At 34.3% G+C, this 20,980-nt stretch overlaps 1 protein-coding gene across 10 annotated transcripts in view; it reads left to right on the forward strand.

Annotated features, from left to right (window-relative positions):
* Window positions 1-6,603, forward strand: part of LOC112048035 (WD repeat-containing protein 47) — a 57,963-nt gene extending 51,360 nt beyond the window's left edge. For 9 of the 10 annotated variants that reach the window (XM_024085375.2, XM_024085376.2, XM_052890756.1 and 6 more), the window contains 3 exons: window positions 609-779; window positions 2,940-3,159; window positions 4,562-6,603. In XM_024085375.2, coding sequence (XP_023941143.2) covers window positions 609-779; window positions 2,940-3,159; window positions 4,562-4,707 — 537 coding nt within the window. In that variant the 3' untranslated portion in view covers window positions 4,708-6,603. The remainder of the gene's footprint in view (window positions 1-608; window positions 780-2,939; window positions 3,160-4,561) is intronic. The other variant, XM_024085380.2, reaches the window with a different exon arrangement.
* The last annotated feature ends 14,377 nt before the right edge of the window (window positions 6,604-20,980 follow it).

Here is a 20,980-nt window from a genome sequence, read left to right on the forward strand (position 1 = left end):
AGCCGTTTAGCCGTGAAAAGGTAACAGCCAGAGTTACTTTCGCATTTATAATATTAGTAGGGATATTTTTTTTTATGCAATATAGGCCAGCGCTTGAATACAATTAAGCCTGATGGTAAGCATTAATGTGGTCTAAGTTGGAGCGCGCTTACCTAGAAGATGCCTATTCACTCTAGCTTTGAAGGTGTTGGAAGGTTTGATATTGAAAATCCGCAAAGCAAACCCTTTTTTTTATACGAAATAAGCTCGCGCTTGGCCACGATCTCACCTGATGGTAAGTGTAGATGTGGCCTAAGGTGATACGCGCTTGCCTAGAAGATGCCTATTCACTCTCATCTTAAAGATGCCCAAGTTGTAAGAATAAGGAAATACTGACTTCGGGAGAGAGTTCCATACCCTAGCCATACGTATAAGAAACGAAGGAGCAAATCGCTTCGTACGAGTCCTAGGAATGTCAATGACGTAGGGATGGAAACCTGCCCGGTGTCTTGCAGTGCGATGGTAAAAAGGTGACGGTGGTACAAGCTCAAATAGCTCCTGTGCACCCTAATATCTAATGACTGTGTTGGTCGTTGACGACATTGTTAAATATTTTGTATTTGTTGCAGTCGCTTTCGGGCCACACCGGTCATGTCTTGGCTCTGTACAATTGGGGCGGCGCTATGTTCGTGTCGGGCAGTCAGGACAAGACTGTGCGGTTCTGGGACTTGCGTGTCGGAGGCTGCGTCAATGTTATAACGCCGCCTACCGGAATACCGGCCAGGGTAACAGTTCTACAAGTCAGTTTCATTTGCTTCTATTAACAAACGGGCGCTCTGGTTTTTTTAACTGACTTGAAAAAAAAAGTGGAAAGTTCTCAATTCGACGCGTATGTTTTCTTTTAATGTTCGTTACCTCATACCATCAACTTCGTCATTTCTTAACCGATTTTGAAAATTTTTTTTTTTTGTTTGAGTGTACCTATTTCTAGATTGGTCTCATTTAATTTTCATGAAAATCGGTTCATTTTGTGTTGAAATGAAAATAAAGAAATTGCCGGTTCGGTGGCGCTTTCGTTCACTAGCATAGTGAACGAAAGTGGATACACTAAAAACAGAAAAATAAAATCTTTTTAATAAATAAAGTTAACCGACTTCAAAATTACATAAATAAACTAAAAAGTGGCGCAGTGGTAAGCGCGGTGGATTTACAAGACGGAGGTCCTGGGTTCGATCCCCGGCTGGGCAGATTGATATTTTCTTAATTTGTCCAGATCTGGCTGGTGGGAGGCTTCGGCCGTGGCTAGTTACCACCCTACCGGCAAAGACGTACCGCCAAGCGATTTAGCGTTCCGGTACGATGCCGTGTAGAAACCGAAAGGGGTGTGGATTTTCATCCTCCTCCTAACAAGTTAGCCCGCTTCCATCTTAGACTGCATCATCACTTACCATCAGGTGAGATTGTAGTCAAGGGCTAACTTGTAAAGAATAATAAAAAAAAAGAGAAAATTAACATCGTATGTGCTGATCACATTAAAGGCGGTGTTAACACAGTGATGGATTAATTAAAGCCGTTTCTGAAAGAACCACTGTCTTTAAATCCTAAAACTTTACGATTTAAAGGTCGACGAAGCTATTTATGACATCTAACACGTTTCTCACAACAGTGACGCTATAACATGCGAGCAAGTGAAGATAAAATAGACAAAATGTCGGTTGAGAATATAATATTCTAAATTTAATATTAACAAATGTAAGATAGCTTTATTTCTGGTTGCACTGCCATTGGTCGAATTTACTGTATTTCTCGAAACGAGATAATGAGATTATCTCGTTTGTCGCATGTGGTTGCAAATTTCTCGAATCCTATCAAAGAGCTTTCCTTATATATACAATACGAACTTTAAGAATCAACATCAGCTTATTAACACACTTATTTGTGCACATCACACGCTTATTTCCACTAATGTAATTTCGAAACCGTCTGTTTCGAAACCGTGTATTTGTTGTATTTAACAAACAGTAGGATAGTATTTAGTAACTTATGACCCAAGTATGTTGGTGTCTCAAAAATCACCTTGGGTTGGATCACCACCCTGTGTTGAGAATAACTTTACCAGGTTGATGAAGTGTGGATACATTTTTTGTAGAGAATCGGATTATCTACAATTTTGTCTGTAAAACTCACCTTTTAGCTGAAAAACGCGAAAAACCTACTGTTGCTAACTTTCACCATCAATATTTTTTTTGCACAAGGACGATTGATGGGGACTTTTCACAATTCATTTGTAATATTATTCTGTACATTCATACTAATTTTTATCTCTATGGGAATTATTATAACCTTATTTCTATTTTAAGAATTAATATTACTGGACTAGGTAGCAAATCTATTTTTATACCGCGTAATGGGTTACCATTAGGTGAACTGATGAAATAACTTTGCTGGATATATGAGGTATAAATAATGAGGTGTTTCGAGGTCCCCACAAAAGCCTATGGACAGTACAATACCAATAGTCCTCCTTAATCAAACCCTATCCCAAAATCAGTAGACGTCTTTTAACTATAGCTTGCCTGCCAAAGATCACCTTTGTGCGTTTATGGGTTTTTTGATATTTCGTGATGAGAGAGCCGTGATAGCCCAGTGAATATGACCTCTGACCTTCGAATCCGGTCCGGGGCATGCACCTAAAACTTTTCAGTTGTGTGCATTTTAAGAAATTAAATATCACGTGTCTCAATCTGTGAAGGAAAACATCGTGAGGAAACCTGCATACCAGGGAATTATCTTAATTCTCTGCGTGTGTGAAGTCTGCCAATCCGCATTGGGCCAGCGTGGTGGACTATTGGCCTTACTCGAGCTCAGCAGTGAGCCGAATATGGGTTGATGACGACGATGAGAGACCGTTCGCCTTTATAATCGATGATGATGATCAAGTTAAATATATTCTCTATCAGAGCACCGCGGTGGGGTCGTTGACAGTAGACCCCAGCGGGCGGCTGTTAGTGTGCGGACACGAGGACGGCTCGTGCGCCCTGCACGACGTGCGCGGCTCGCGCACCTTACATCGCTTCATGCCGCACGGCGGCGACGTGCGGAGCGTGCGCTTCTCGCCCGGCGCCTACTACCTTCTCAGCGCGGGCTACGACGGCCGGGTGGTGCTCTCAGACATGCAAGGTACGTCTCATAGCACCGCACACCCCTCAGACCAATTATAGAAGGACCTGTATCGCACTCATAGTCACAAACAAAATTGTCTGTCATTTTCTGAGGAAAACGACCTTAGATTTGGTATATATCTTATACTAAACTAGAAGTTTTTGACCGTTTTTTACACCATTCAACTACACAAAAAGGTATTGTTACGGAGCTCTGTAACCAACGAACACGATTACAATTATTTAACATCGATTCTATAGAGACAGCTTTTATAATCGCATTAGATCGTTGATCATATACTTTGACAGAAAAGTAACACCTAGCGAGGCAGGTCCTATAGAATAGTTGGTCTGAGGCACACCCAGCGGACGGCTGTTGTGTAGGCAAATCCTAGGGAGTAAGTTATATTTCTTTTTTGCGGTAGTTGTTTATGTGTACCAACATTTTAAAAACTTGTACTTATTGAGGTTTGTAAATTGGTATGAAACATGTATCTACACTTTGTAGTTACAAAGTTGCTGGTAAAAATGTATGGGAGCTGCTCATTTTTCAATACAGGAAATAAAATTATAGCATATGCATGTTTTAACTGTTTTCTTTAAAATTTATTATAATATTAGCCTACTTGTCTAAATTTACTAATACAGTATATGTATTGGCTTGGCATTAAAAAGAACTGGATTAATTTATTTTTAACGGACTTTTCTGTAGAATTTTTAAAGATACATAAAGCCTCCATATATTGTTTTCAATTAGCTATGCGCTATAATTAAGGCAGCGCATGCGAATTATTCTGTTTTAAGCGAAATTTAGGTCCGACTTGTAGGACAAAAACTGTGACAACTCAGCTAATATACATGACAGCAATATAATATATATATAGCCTATGGTACTCCCCGATAACGTAAGATTCTACTGGTAAAAGATTTTCTTTTGAATGGGATATCGGTAGTTCTGAAAAGATTATTAAGAAAACTTAATCATTACCTCTTTATAATATTAGTACAGATAAATATAAATACAATGTATAAAGACACCAATGTTCATAACACCTAACGTGAGAAGCTATAGAATAGGTTTGAACTTCAAATCGTATCTCTCCTGAGCCTGCCTTACAGCGGGCCATAGAAATAGGCTGTTAATCATGATCCTACTATTATACTATTCCCGAGATTTGCGAAAACTGATGATTTTGATGATATGAATGTTTGTTACTATTTCACGCATCTACTACTGAACCGAATTAGCTGAAATTTGGTATTGAGGTATATAACAGCATGGATTAACACATAGGCTACTTTTTATCCCGGAGAAATCCATGGTTCCCGAGGGATTTGTGAAAAACTAAATTCCACGCGGACGAAGTCGCGGGCGTCCGCTAGTTAGCACATAAATAACTAATGTACCGCTTTATTACCAGGTGATTTAACCTGCCCTCTGCCCAACGTGCTAGTAGCACGTCACCCAGACAAAGTCATATCCGCGAGATGGCACCCGGAAGACTTCTCGTTCCTCTCAACATCTGCAGACAAGACGGCTGTTCTGTGGACCATTCCGCCAATATGAAGCGGAAGGAAGGAAGTACCATTGTTTAATTTAAATTTATAAGTCGAAAATGTTATTGTATTGTATGTTTTAATTTTTCATAATGCAGTTTAATTTTGATTAATATGATGATGATCTAGCCAATATTGCATGTTATACAAGAGTCCGCCAATATGAAGCGGAATGAAGGAAGTATCATTGTTTAATTTTAATTTATAAGTCGAAAATGTTATTGTATTGTATGTTTTAATTTTTCATAATGCAGTTTAATTTTGATTAATATGATGATGATCTAGCCGATATTGCATGTTATACAAAAGTCCGCCAATATGAAGCGGAATGAAGGAAGTATCATTGTTTAATTTTAATTTATAAGTCGAAAATGTTATTGTATTGTATGTTTTAATTTTTCATAATGCTGTTTAATTTTGATTAATAATTGATGATGATCTAGCCAATATTGTATGTTTTACAAAAGTCCGCCAATATGAAGCGGAATGAAGGAAGTACCATTGTTTAATTTAAATTTATTAATCGAAAGTGATGTGTATTGTATGTTTTAATTTTTCATAATGCAGTGTAATATAGTTTAATGTTGATTAATATGATGATGATCTAGCCAGTATTGCATGTTTTACATTAACAGTGATTGTATTTCAGTATTGTTATCGGGAAACAATAAGTCTTGTATGTGGTCAAGACTGGTGTGAGATTTGAGAAAGAAAATTTAACTTTCCGCCAAGTTAAACTGGTATTAGATATTTAGATTCATAAATATTGCAATACTGGCTTGTTTTTTTTTTATATAATATAATTAAAAAAATAAAAATAATTGAATATTTGAATCAACAATATTAAAGGAACTTATGTGTATAGTTGTTATAGGAAACTTAGTTTTAGAAATTTCCTGTCGTTTAACATTTAACAGTACATAATTTATATTATCATGTATTTGAAATGAATTGGGGAATTATGTTTATGGTCTAAGATCCGTTGTGATTAGAAATAAATGATGGATAATGGTTACCTTGACTCTATCATTTATTTCTAATCACAATTAAATAACAGATGAGGGTATATATTTCTGATAACGGATCTCGTACCATTATGTTTATGTTATTTAAAAAAAAATGCCTTTTTCTTGTACATCTTCCTTTATGTTAATTATAACAATTTTTAATCATACCTGCTTATAAACAAATTGATTGACATTTAGCATTCTATATTTTTGATGTAATTAATGAATATTTAATCATTAAAAATATTTCATTATATATAATATTAATATAAAATTTCAGAACTTTATAGCTGTATGAATTAGATTTTCAAGTAAGTCTTTTTTTTTTTAGAAATTTATTATTTTGGTTGTAATGTTATGGTGTACATATAGGCGTTTGTGTTTAACAATGAAGGATTGCTAATAGAGCAGAGACACGTTTATAAATTATCATGTATGTGAGTTTTTGCTAAGTGTGTTGGTAAATTGAATATCTATGCCACCTATATCCATGTGGTATCTCTCTAAATAATTTAATAACACGTTTCTGCTGTTCTTTAATATCTGCTTATGAACAAATTGACTGACATTTAGCATTCTATATTTTCACTTTTATTGTAATTATTAATGGACATTTAATCTCTAACAATGTTTCTTGATTTTATTTACTGTGTAGGATAACATAATTATGGGCATGCGTAAAACGTATACTAGTATTTTTTTTGTAGAAAATTTCAGAACTTTACATGGCTTTGTGAATTAAATTTTCGAGTAGGCTAATAGAGCAGAATCATGTCCTTTTAAATGAATGTTCTTAAAAATAATTATATCTATTTGTAATAAAATATATTTAATAATTAAATAAGAAATAAATATATTTAAAAATGAATTCAACTTTAATAAATTATTAATCCAATATATATATTTGTTTCATTACAATATTTTTTGACCTTTATTAGTTTGCTAGATATGGAGCAAATGCTTTTTAGATAGCATGGGTGCGGTGACAGTCGCCTATTTGACGTTCATAATACATACTATTATCGTGAATCGCGGCAAACTTTCACAAGTGAAACAAACTGTTACCCGCACCATCCTACATGAAACAAACTAATTAAAATGATTTTTTAAATGTAAGTATAGCCTGTTAGTCCTATGACTTTCATAAACCTTGCAGTGATCCATTTAATCAATTAAAATTCATCATGGTAAAGTATCTGATGATATTGGATTGGGATTTTCTTGAGTGGACCAATCAGATTGGCAGATTAATAGGTAGAATAAATCGTAAAATAATATTTCTGCTTTCAGCAGAGGGGAAACTGTCTGCAGATTTTTTTACTTTGACTTGCGGGAATAAGCAGATGTCATATTTAAATATTTTCTTTAATTATTTCCTTCAAGACACACTAGCCCAGGAGGGTGTAGGTTCTAAACTGGCCCGAGGCATGCACCTCGTAACTTTTCAACATCACTTGTCGCAAACTTGTGAAGGGAAACATTGTGAAGAAACCTGCATACCTGACAATTATCTTATATACATATATACTTATAGAGGGGGCGTCTGACGAGGCCAGACGGGTGATCGGTCCTAATTAGGGACCATTCCACCCAATTCCCGTGGTAAAAGGACACAGGTTCACTGGTGTCTCGACAGTGTTCCCCCCTCAAATCTTCCTGTAGCCTTCGTGAACCTAACAATATCCCCTATACTGAGATCTGTCAGGTCTACTTCATTTAATGTATCCTTACGTAATAACTCCCATCTTACCAGCGCGAACATGGGACACTCAGCTATAACGTGATAGCTGGTCTCCTCCTCACCACAACCTGGACATGATGAATCTTCTATGATTTTCATTATCTTCAAGTGTCTATTGAGCAGACAATGTCCAGTCAGTGACAATTATCTTGATTCTCTATGTGTGTGAAGTCTGCCAATCCACATTGGGCCAGTGTGGTGGACTAAGGCCTAACCCCTCTTATTCTGAGAGAAGACTGGTGCTTAATAGTGAGCTTGTTAATAGAATAGAATAGAATATATCTTTAATGTGAATATGGTTTGTTAATGATGATTTCCTTTAAATATAACTAAGTATCCATGATCTCAGCTTGAAATTGTAAAGACAGGTATCTTTAGAACCCACCTATTTTAGGTTACACTCAAATTATTGTCAGTTCCGAAAGTACACAATATTGAAGACTCATACGTCTTGTAGGTTCCCAATATAAGACATAAAGACCACTTTCACCAAGCTGGTTGTTGGTTGAAGGAGTTCACCCAACGCTAAGAATAATTTAAATTTATCCGCGAAGATTTAAGAACATTTCTGCATGTATGTATTCAGTATTACTATTATGATTTGGAATTTGGGGATTGTTTATGTTTACTGTTATTGCACAGATCACTATTGGGCATTGGCTAATGGCCAAAGAGTAAATTAATATTTAAGGTACTAATGTAATATTTAAGGTACTAATGGCTGATAAAAAATAAATATTTTTATCTTTCTAAGTATTGTTACCCTTTAGATTAATTTTTCATATAATTTTTCAATACCACAATCTCAGACCATAATAGGAATAAAACTTAATTTTTTAAATGAGAAAGAATACAATATGGAACTTAAGCTAACTTATCCTAATAACTTTAAAAAGGAATAGGAATTAATCTGTGTTTGACATTGACATTGACTGGTTGTGACTGGTACTATGGTTGTCTCTTTCTCTTGTCAGTGTCAAGCGAACGTTCAGTAATGAATGCAATGTTTTCATTTATTTAAAGTTAATAGTTTAAATCCAAACAATTAAGGTAAAAACGTACTTTTTTACGATTTTAAAACTTTAGTTTTCAAAAAGATTCTCATTTTTTATATTTAATCAATCCTCTAATTTCATATTTATTAGACGGCAGCTTAGACCATTAATAACTGGACTTGGTTCGCACCCAAATTCACCAACAAAAAAGTCTGTCAGTTTTGAGGGGGACGAGGTAAACTCACACATCGAAAACATTTAACACCATTAAGTATATTCTGTGTCCATACACTACACACAACTATAAATTTGACTCGCAATACACACACGCGTAATTTTTACACAGGCTAACAAACACATTGTAAAAATATATACAAGCAGTATACTCGGCCGTATTTTTGAAATAAATACCTACAGCCGCGCGGTACGTAAACATGTGATAGCGCTGCCCGCCTCCAGCATTTTAATTACATTTGCCAACTTTGTATTTCCATTTAGTTTTGTGATTGTTAATGTACTTTTTTTTATGTAAACAAATAAAATACTTTGAAAATTGTAGTAAAATAGGAAGTGATCTATAAAATGCATGTTGTTTTTTGATTGGTAGATTTAAACAATGCTGATACTAATCAATGACCTTGAAGGATAGGTCGTATTCAAATGTTTATTTTGGTGATGCCATCTAAGTATTACCTCCACACTACTTGACCAAATAATAAAAAACCGGTCAAGTGCGTGTCGGGGCACGCGCAGTGCAGGGTTCCGTAGATTATGTTAGCCCTTTAATCCCTTATGTAATGCACAAAAATACCGATAACGATACCCCACACTATAGAATAGACGATAAAAAATTCATCCTGACTTGGCGTGTAGGGAAGGAACCCCAAAAAAATTTTTTTAAATTATATTTTTACCACTTTATAGACGTATATTAAATACATACTCTTACTCTTACTCTTTCTCTTACTCTTACTCTTTCTAGTTTTAACAGACTCTGAGTAATCGTACTGACAACTTTATCTTTTTAACTAACAACGAAATTAGTATGCAATTTTCGATTTACAATTACGTTTTTTAAGTTGGTCGACTATTTTTCGAAAAATAGCAATTGCTTATTGCCGTTGTTATATGCCGTTAACTAATAGGCTTAATAGAGTATGAATAACCATTTAGCCGGTAGAGGCTGGGGACACTGACTCTAACAAAATTAGCTCTTAAAAGCTTAATATTTTACAAACGGATCCCTAAATCAAAATATCTTAATGACCCCTTAAAACTTTCAAAGACATATCCAACGATGCCCCACACTGTGAAATAAAAAAACAAAAAAAATTCATCCCCACTTTACATGTAGGAGGAGACCCTAAAAATATTTTTTAAGATTTTATTGTACGACTTTGTTTACATTTATATATTACATATTCATGCTGATTTACAGCTTTCTAGTATTAATAGCCACTGCGCTAAACTGTGGACGGACGGACAGACGGACATGACGAAACTATAAGGGTTCCTTGTGGACTACGGAACACTAAAAAAGATAAAGCTAAAAATATACTAGACTTCCATTAGGTAGTCATTTGATTATACAATATTTTTTGTATACAAGTAATATATTAATAATAATAAATCATTATGTTGATATTACTGTTCCACATGACGATAATCTGGTTAAAGCCGAAAAGGAAAAAGTATCAAAATACTTGGACCTTGCTCACGAGATTACCGCCATGTGGAATGTTGAGTCAACTATTATTGTTCCGATAGTTGTTTCAGTCAATGGTCTTATAGCGAAAAGCTTCGACCTTAAGAAGCTTTCGCTTAACTGTTGGATCAAGAGTCGGATACAAAAGGCAGTGATTCTTGAGACGGCGCGTATTGTGAGGAGGTTCCTTACTCTGGAGCCCTGACCACCGGTTGCTTGGACACTCAAATGTCCCGCAGCAGGAGGGTGAATTTTTTTTTATAAATTCTTAATAATGTTTTGTATTTTATACTTATGTTGTTAAAAATTAAAAAAAAAAGAAGTAATAAATAAATGAGAGAGACAATAATCATTATTTAATAATATTTTAATACCGTTTTCGTCATTTACCTATTTACACAATTTTATTATTTAAGCATTTTTTTATATATATTTTTTTTAAATTATGTTTTTAAAATACAAAATGTTAAACAAACTTAATAAATATAATAGCCCACCATTTGCGAGGCTATTTTTCCTAGTCGTCATAATTAAAAAATCCAATGCACCGTGCGTTCGTCACTGCGGCACAGTCGTGACTGTCTGCACCCCACGCACGCCCTGAGTTCGAGGTGCGTAGGTATAGCTCGCGTTTCGACCTCTAGTATGAAGTCAAACTACTGCTTATATATATTTACTGTGACATTTCTTAGACTATCCACAGATTAAATACATAGATTATTCGATTACTGATCGATGTTTGTTTGTTTGTTTTTATTTATAATTTGATAAAATTAAGGTTTAAATACTTTCAAATGAAACGTTACTCCATCTTTTACTAAACTACAAGTTTTTGGCCGTTTTTTATGCCATTTAACTACACAAACCGGCATTTTTAGGGAGCTCCTTACACGACGAAAACGAATACAACAATGAAACATCGATTCTCTAGCAACAGTTTTTATAAATGCATTAGATCATAGATTTTTGATCTTTGCCAGAGGGTTAACAGTTAGCGAGCCAAGTCCTGTTATTAATGGTCTAAGGACGGCAGTGAATATCGGAATCGTAAATCTATGGTGAATATGCATAGATTTTGAACGAAAGCTTACTGAGTGGCACCACAGACTAATGTCACTTAAAAAAGCGACGTACTTTCTTTATATTACCGTCATTATTTCATTTGAAAAATATTTTTAGTAGTATGTATAATTATTTAACAGTTACCCATTTAAAATCATTTTCATAATCCGGAGAAATTGTGGCGTGTCATGAGCTCTGCGGAAGAAAGATTATTCAAGGATTGCGTTGTTTTACTCTGTGTACCTACTGCACATTCCATGCTAGCCATGCATCGCAAGTGTAGCATACTTCAGTCTTGTTCGAATATATAATAGGAGCTGTGTTCACTACACAGGCTGTTGTTGAATCGTGCTGAGGTAGAGTACCTCGTCGGAGTTTATTATAACAATACTTTTATTTCGTATTGTTAATAATCTTTTTTTGTGATTTGATGACTGAACATTAACATAAAATGGTGGTAAACGGAATTTAGCGAGTGATTTAACCTGAAAAGTGTCGAAACTTTTGAGCTATGGCTGGTGATTTTATATGTGCTAGGACAACGATATGCTAATTTACCCATGTTACTGTGCTTCACCTATATACCTGACTTTGGACTCGGAAGGTAGGTAAACTTGCAACAGCGGCTTATTTTATAAATAGAGTTTATTTGAAACTGCAAGGCGGCGAAGGATGTATGGCTATGCGTTGTTTCCCTTTGTTACAGCTTGCACTTGGTCAAACATAAATAAATTACACTAAAGGGCTATGACGGCCCCTCATGTTGTACTGATCTTGCTGACTGATTTAATGCGCTTATTTAATTTACCCGACGTTCGTCTTATTGAGTTTACTTTAGCGTCGTTATTTACGAAACTAGCTAGTGTGAAATACACAACTGCTTCTTGTAGATGAAGTAAGCAAGTTTATTAGAAAGTTTGGAATTCAAAACAATGTACAGACCAGTTTATTTTTTTTTGTATTTTTTATAAATAGTATTTATTTATAATTGTTAAAAAATGTTTTTCATAATAACATCAATTAAATAAGTTTTCCTATTTTAATTTATTTGCTATGTTAAGTTGGTGCTTTTCCTTTAATCAATTCAAAGTAAAAGAGACAAATATCTCTTTCAATTTGAATTTATTTTAGCAAAAGTATCAATATTACAGTTGTTGTTGTCAAGTTGACTTAAAAGTTATAATTTTAAAATATATTTATGTAAGGTGGCTTTAATTTAAAAATAAATCACAAAATGGGTGTCGCAATATATGTTTCTAAAGCACATATTTTGAAAACATATTAAAACATCTCTTAATTCCTGTATATCTCATTTAAGATGCCACCTCTCAAGTACCACAAAGATTGATTAGTATGTCATACCAAATGAAAAATAATTTCTCAATACAATTTAATTTCTCATTCAGACAGGTAAAAGTATGAAATTAAATTAATAATTTAAATAAAAAAGAAAAAAGAACCTCAAATAAAATGTTAGATAGCGGAAAATTTTTCTCCGTTGATTGACGGAGGTCACACAGAACTGTGTAGGAGGCCCCACCCACTCATTCCTGTACAGATTCCCAGAAGACTCAGTATTGAACTGGGAGTACAGGTACGAGGGTCTCTCCTCATTGTCCTGTGATTTTCTCTCAGTATCGCTTGCAGCATCCTAGCGAGTGGTTGTGTCCTGCTATAGGTAAGTATACTTACTTACCTTTTTTGTTTTTTTGGATAAATTATGTGCTTATCATTATTAAGTATTTGATATAATAATAAAATAATAATTTATTTAATTGTTATTTTTTTACAGTTGATTTTCAATTTTAAATTTTTTATATCAGCTTACGTTATCATACTCTTAAAAGATCTAAAGCACATAGTCAATTCAATTCATATTTTTCTTAAATAACAATTTAATTGAATACCTAAACTAATATTTTAATAGCTAAATTAATATTACTTTTTAGTGATTTTACAATAATCCTGTAGAGGTTTTACCGTGATTTAACATGTTAGTCTGGTGCACTGCTACCTGCTATTACAATAAAGGACTTCATTTATTATAACAAAAAGCTTCAAAATAAATTGCTTGGTATAGCTCCATCAAAGCTTGGTTTTATTAGTGAGATTGTGTTGTAGTATCAAAAAAGTTTTTTTTTATATTCACCAGATCTGGACACATTATAGTTATTCAATTTACCACATGTATCAAAGGTGGTCAATATTCAAGAATTTCAAACTTTATTTAAACTTTCTACCAATCTAAATAAAGGTATTTTAATAAACTTAATAGTGTAATTAATTTTTAGGAAAATAAAAGACAACCTTTTAGTAATGTTAGCATATGATCAAACGTCAGCTAAATTGACAACCTCTCTGGAAGAATTGGGAATGCCTTGCTATAACAGATAGTTCGAAAAGATATGGGTTAGGATGTGTCGGTGATACTCAGTGACTACATCAATTGATTCTGTGGTAAGGAAGGCCAGTGAATATAAGACGGTTTAGTCTGTAGAGTACTGAATACCTCAGTGAAGTCAGAAACTGTCAGCAGTAAAGCCCTCTATCATCCATGAGTATGTCCTTCTACAAAATAAAAGCCTACATCAATCAACAGTTGTAAATAAATTCAAATTTCATTTATTTCAATTAGGCTTAGTTTACAAGCACTACTTATATAGAACTAAGTACACAATCGAACAGTGCAGTGCAACACCAAGGCGTTCTATTATTTATATAATCCTTAACACTGTAATAAGACTTTCCTATAAGCTTGCGTTTAATAAAAACTTAACATAGTTGATTTCAGCCTTGACTCAAGGGAGTGCATTTTGCATTCGAATAGAGCAGTTTCATTCAACAAATAGAAGATACAAATCATTTTTATGGGAGAAAATTATTTTTTAAATTTTTCTCTCCATAAGAACCATCATAGTACTTCAAGGAGGACTCCAAAAAAAGAATTTGCGAAATCGGTTTAGCCATTCTCGAGCTTTGCGCTTAGAAAGATTCAAGATACATTTATATATTTATATAGATATACAGCCACATATTACAGAAATACAATCTGTATAAATTTGCTTAAGTCTCTTGAATCGGTTTTAGATTACTTTATTCTGCAGCATCAGAACCAATGATTTGAGATTCAAAAATTTATTTTATGATCTTGTTGTTAATTATTTTACCATCAAAAGTACACACTCCTATTGCACAGTATAACTAGAAATGAGAACGGTGCCACCTCGCAACCTTCCTCTATTTTTAAATGTTATGAATCTTGTGTCCCATCACTGTTGACATACTTGTATTGTTCACACACCCTGGAACAACACTCAATATGAAAGGTGTATATGAAAGTTGTATCTACATAAAAATTTATCTCTACAAATGTAGTATCACAGAAAACATATGTGTAGTATCCAAGTTAAAACTTTTACATTTTGAAAAACCTTTCCATCATAGCCTGAAAAAGTGGTGCCTTTTCCATAACTACCTTTAGAGAGCCAATTTTGCCAAGTCGAGCCAATATAATAAAATCGCCCAAGTGCATGTCAGGTCACGCGCAGTTCCGTATATTTTGTGAGCACTTTAAACCCTTTTATTGCAACAATACTGATAGCAATAAACACTACTATCACACACTATCTATTTAACTAACAAAAGAATTAGTAAGCAATTTTCGAGTTCCTAATACGTATTTTAAGTTGGTCAATAATAATTTTTTAAATAACAATTGCTACCTAGTTTTTATAGCTTTTCTTGTAATTTCATTAATTATCCTAATTCCGTGATTTTTTCACGTATCCATAACCACCATTTAGCTGGTAGAGGGGGAAGTGGCACTTGACTCTAACAAGAAATAGCACTTAAGAGTGTGCAATATGTAATTTGGTGGTTACAAATGGTTTTGGATCTCATATTCTGGAAAAGTTAGGAGCCTGATATTTAGTTAAATGATATTTCAAAGTGTTAGCTTCGTTAGGACTATACAAAATACACAATTTGTAAAACTTTTCTCGATAGTTTATTTTTTTGAAAAATACATGTTTGCTCACATTTTGCTTTCAATCTCAGGAAAAGCAAACTTATTTTCTTAAATTTTTGTTTAGTATAGAAAATTAGGTATATGTCTTGAACATGGCCATTTTGTTTTTCGTTATGTTGTTTAATTTACTTGCAAATAGGTAAAAATGGTTTTTGCGCTCACGTCATAAAATTTGCGTCGCGCGTCAATCGCTCCGTGCTTTTCACTCACGTGAAAGTCATAATTCGGCGTCTTTTTTGAGCTTCGAATTTTATCCATATCGTACCGACGCGCTGCGCGCTCTTAAAACTTTAATATTTTACAAACGGGTCCCTAAATCTAAAAATAGTGTTTCCAGACTCATACTTGAAGACCTATCCAATCATACCCGCACTAGAAGATAAAAAAAGGAAAAAACAAAATATTCTCACTTTACATGTAGAGGAGGTACCCTAAAGATAGATGTAGGGTAGGGTAGTGTAGTAGTAGAGTAGGAATGGATTGAGGTAGAGAATTGGTGTGGTAGGAGTAGGGTAGGTGTAGTGTAGGAGTAGGGAAAAGGCACGGAAGAGGTGTGGTAGAGGTAGGGGTAGTGTAGGAGTAGGGAAAAGGTACGGAAGGGGTGTGGTAGAGGTAGGGGTAGTGTAGAAGTAGTAATGTGCGTAGGGGTAGGGTGCTAAGGTGTAGAGTAAAAGTTGGGTAAGGTAGGGGTAGGAAAGAGGTACGGTAGGGATGGGTAGAGGTAGGGTAGAGTAGGGGTAAGTCAAAGCTAAACAAATAAAATTCTTTCATTTAATACCCCACGCGGATAAATTCGCTTACTATCGTTTAATAATTCCCTCTTCCTTCCCCTCACAAGTATTAAACGGCTGAATTTTTTTTTATGAATCATAGCCTAAAATACTCGTACTCAAGAATAATAAATATTTAGAACACAATCAAAGGAAAATGGGTTCATTCTTTCGAGAGCTATACGAGCTCATAAACAGGCTAACTGAGTTACACACACGTCGAACTTACAAAATTCCTACTTTTATAAATACATTTTGGTAGAAAAAAAGCCATGAATTTAAAAATATTTGTTATGAAATATTGTAAGAAAATATTTTGTGCGTAACACAACACACAGCAGTGCAGTGACACCTGCACGTTAAAAAAGTAAAATACAACTCAAATTAACAAATTTTGGTCTATTTTCGGTCCCCAGAATCAGCTCACTATGTAGGTACATATTATAAATTAGGGTTTGCCGCTACGTTGAGTTTCGGGTTAATTTCAGTAACATCTGTACGAATTTTCATACAGTATACGAAAGTAAGCTACCGTATGATATTAGGAAACTTAACTCCTTTCTGAGATCTACCGTAGCGTGCTCTGTGTAAATAACTTAGTTAAAAGAGGTAAGTAATTAATGAGCGACGTATGCACAGGTACAATATAATGTCGTTGTAATTAATATACAAATATTCGCAACCGTATCACCCAAAGTAAGGTGGATTTAACACTATATATATATATATACATTTATATTGACGTGAAAAATTTGTTATATGACAGACAAGACACTCATCGCTGGTAACATTATGACTCTTATTCAAGAAGAATTACTCAATGTTGTGTTCAAACAGTTTGGAGTCGTTCCAGTATTCAGAGGATACCCTACCCCTACCCTACCCCTACCCTACCCCTACCCTACCCCTACCCTACCCCTACCCTACCCCTACCCTACCCCTACTCTACCCTACCCCTACCCTACCCCTACCCTACCCTACCCCTACCGTACCCCTACCCTACCCCTACCCCTACTCTACCCTACCCCTACCCTACCCCTACCCTACCCTACCCCTACCGTACCCCTACCCTACCCCTACCCTACACCTACCCCTACCCTACCACTACGAAAGTAAAGAGTAGAGCTATGAAATATTAATTTTCATCTTCTGAGAAATTCTCGGTAGCACCCAGTGGTTCAGAAATACTGTAAGAAGACTTTTGTCTTTAGGCACTGATGAATTGAAAGTCGCGGAGTTTCTCGAACGCTGCCCAAGCGAGCCGTCGGTAATACAATCTCTATAAGAATACTTATAGAGATCGTAACAGAGTCCTTTTCACATACCACATCTTTAAGCTTTAAATCCATTTTCCTATTAAGAGAGAAACCTGCCCTATAGTGGGCGATTAAAATTGGCTGATGCTAACATGTGAAGCCGGAGCGAGTCGATATTAAATCAATGAAACATATAATCACAGTTAAGAAATATTGAACCACTGTTGTCCTCATTTCGGTACGTTAAATTAAATTGATGATAAGAGATAGACACAGTATGCAGCTCACAATAAATTACGTTCATTGAATTAAATCTCATGTGCTAGTAACAGTTTGACACACTTGTGTGTTGGTCCGTGAATTGGCCATAATTGATTCCTACTTCTTAGTCGGTTCTGTTAATATAAATCTTTAATAACGAGGTAATCGAAATTACCCTACCCCTCCCTTCCCCTACCCTACCCTAGCCGTTCTCGAGTTTGAGCGAGACTAATGAACAGCAATTTATTTTTATATATATATAGAAGAAGAAGATAGATAGATTTCTGAAAGGCATTGAAATAATATAATAGTGTCAAAATTTGTATTTGTTCTTCTTTCCTTTCGTAGGTATATATAGTGATATATTGAAATTCAAAGTAAACAAACCGTATTTAATGCCCATTTAGAACTTAACTTTCAACAAACCTTTTAAAATGTAAAAAAACTCTTATTTATGTAATTACCGAGTGAACATCACTGCACTTCACCCACTTTCTATTAAACCAGAAATTTTAATTTTCAAATGAAAAACTGTTTTATGAATGAAAGAAACCCCTTTTCATTACCTCACTGCATAAGGAAATTGAAAAGTGACAAAAGTGGCAATTTGTCCAGCGTTACTGCCCGGGGAAAGTATTTTCTTGCTGAAAAAGAAATTGGAAGCCATTGGGTTGTTTGATGCGGTTGCTATGGTTAACTTTAACTCATAATATATAAGTGGTCATGATGTAAATTTAGAGATTGCTTTTCGTTAATCTCGATAACGGCTTGATCATTAGACATATGCATTATGCATTTTATTAATAAAGGAGTATCGAGTTTCATGCGGACGCTCGCGACTTCGTCTGCGTGAAATTCGATGTAATCTTTCAACTACCTACCCTACCCCTACCGTACCCCTTTTTAATTTTTTTCTGTCACAAGAACCTTCTCCTGATGATAACAAACACTTAAAAAAATAGTGTAATCGGTCCAGCCGTTTACGCGTGATGGCGTGATCAAGGGAAATATAGATTAATTTTTAAATAAATATAGATATCAGTAGTAAATTAAATATATTTCGAGTTTTTAGCGTACACATTTGACATTCACGGTTTCAACATAACGAACATCACTTCAGTTGTCGTGGCGTACATTCGTACATCCATTCGTCACCTTTTCATTGTACCTATGTCCCGTACAATATTGAGGACCTTGACATGGGAGGCTTTCTAAAGACGTGTGCGCTATTGTCATTGCAGTGTTTCTTCGTAGAGCTTTCAAGAGGTCGCGCTTGTATCTAGCGATAGTATTTTCTAGAAAGAAAAGAAACACTCATAGTAAACATTTATAGCAAACCGTTAAACCACGGGGATATCTCTGTATAAGATATCATTCAAACGTTAGCTTATACAACACTACATAAACTATTATAAAGCTTGAAAATGAATGGGGATGATGGTTTTAATATATTGATTTTTATGATACATTCGGGTAAATAAGGTCAATGTTAACTAATTTGTACATAAAAAGCAAAGATTGACTGGATATTTGCAAAATAAATAAGATTATAAAATTTCAAAATTTACTAAAAATATTTTATCGTAATTAGATGAAAATTCATACAGTTTTAGCTTCCTTACATTAAATGTGACATTTTTTAATATTTGAACTATAAACATAAACGCAGAAATAACAAAGATATTAGTAATTTTGTTTAAACGCCCATACTAATCTAACGATCATTAATTGCCTACGACGTCATAAGTGCGTACCATTTTGTATGGGGCGTTTTTCAGGGATCCGCGGCAGCGCCCCAAATCTGACCGTTTAAATCCCTGTAGCTCCGAAAGTAATAATCGCAGATACCCTGTTACTTTTACAAAATTGCTTTACTATTAGCGTACTCTTAATTTATATACAATTTAAAAAACTGTCATCATCCCTATTGTTCTGTTGCTGAACACTTCTTTCCTGCTGGGTTTCCACAGAGGTTCAAGACAATGAGCAGCGGTAAAGTCAACATCAGCTATAATACTTTATTATCGACTGTGTGCGGGTTTCCTTAAGCACTTTTCAAAGCTCAAGTATATATTTTTTATTAAAAGGTAAAACAGTAACAGATTTGTGGCTTCTTTTTAAAGCGTTTTAAAATTCTACTTAAATAATAAAATAATTGTAAAACTTTTGTAGTCTATAGCTATAATTTCTTATCATTCACTTTTAGATTTTAGAGTTTTTAGTCATCATCGGTTTCGCAAATATACGAGTACTAGCGGGCGCCCGCGATTTCGTCCGCGTGGAAATCAATGCAAGCTTTCAACTTCTATTTCACCACTTTAGGACCGAATTTTAAAAATTCTTGAATCACGTTCTATTTTGTATTTTATTTTTCATGATATATGGACAAATTTTTAAAACTGTAACTCTAAAAATAAGGAACTTTCCATACAAACTTTCAACGCCTATTTCACCCCCTTCTATTTTTATTTTAGGGCCAAAAAGTACCTTATGTTTTGCTCCAAGGTCTTATTTACCATTATGGCAAAATTCATCTTGATCGATTCAACCGTTTAGCCGTGAAAAGGTAACAGACAGATAGACAGAGTTACTTTCGCATTTATAATATTGGTATAGATGTGGAGTATACATGTAGTCGCGCAAACACAGATGCATAACCAGATACATATATATTATACATACAAGTATATCATCATACTTGTACTCATGCGTCTGTATGAACACTACCTTTCGATTTTAAAAGCTGACGAACATTTAAATAGACACCTATTTTTGTCAACCTATTACATTTTTATCATCATGAATATCACGATTTCATTTAAAGATTGTGAACGAAAGGGGATGTTATTGAGATGCATTCATCTCGCCTTTTCCTTGACAATCGGGAATATTTGAGGAAAATATTGAAAAACTGTTGTGCACTGTTTTCAAATTAATAAAAAATACATTTGATAAATAGAAATATTTTGTAATTTAAGTTGTAAAAATATTTTATTTTAAATAATAGACCGGTGACACATTAGACATACGTTAAGGTTAAAAATCTTTTTACAAGTTATTTAATTTACTTCAAAAAAAGCTATCTATCTCGTGACCATAAAGGAACGCTAAAATATACACAGTATTACTGTGTATATTTTAGCTACTTAGTCTGGCTAAATTCTGTTTCAATTGAGATTTCAATTATTTATTTATTAAAGTCTCTACAATAGTGAAACAATTTTATTCAAATTTAGCGCAGTTCGGATGCTTAGATAATAGTTTATACATGTAATTACGATAGGATTAGATTGTAATTTACAATATAACATTGAAGGATTTAACACTTGTAAAAGTCATGTAGTCCAATCAGTCAAACTAAAATAGAGGTAATATAATCATACTAAAGTTGAATTAAATGAATTTTTGATTAATAAAGTAATATTTGCAAATATTACTTACTTCGTGTTTGTTATTGTT

The sequence above is a fragment of the Bicyclus anynana genome, chromosome Z, assembly GCF_947172395.1.
Source record: "Bicyclus anynana chromosome Z, ilBicAnyn1.1, whole genome shotgun sequence".
Classification (NCBI taxonomy): Eukaryota; Metazoa; Arthropoda; class Insecta; order Lepidoptera; family Nymphalidae; genus Bicyclus; species Bicyclus anynana.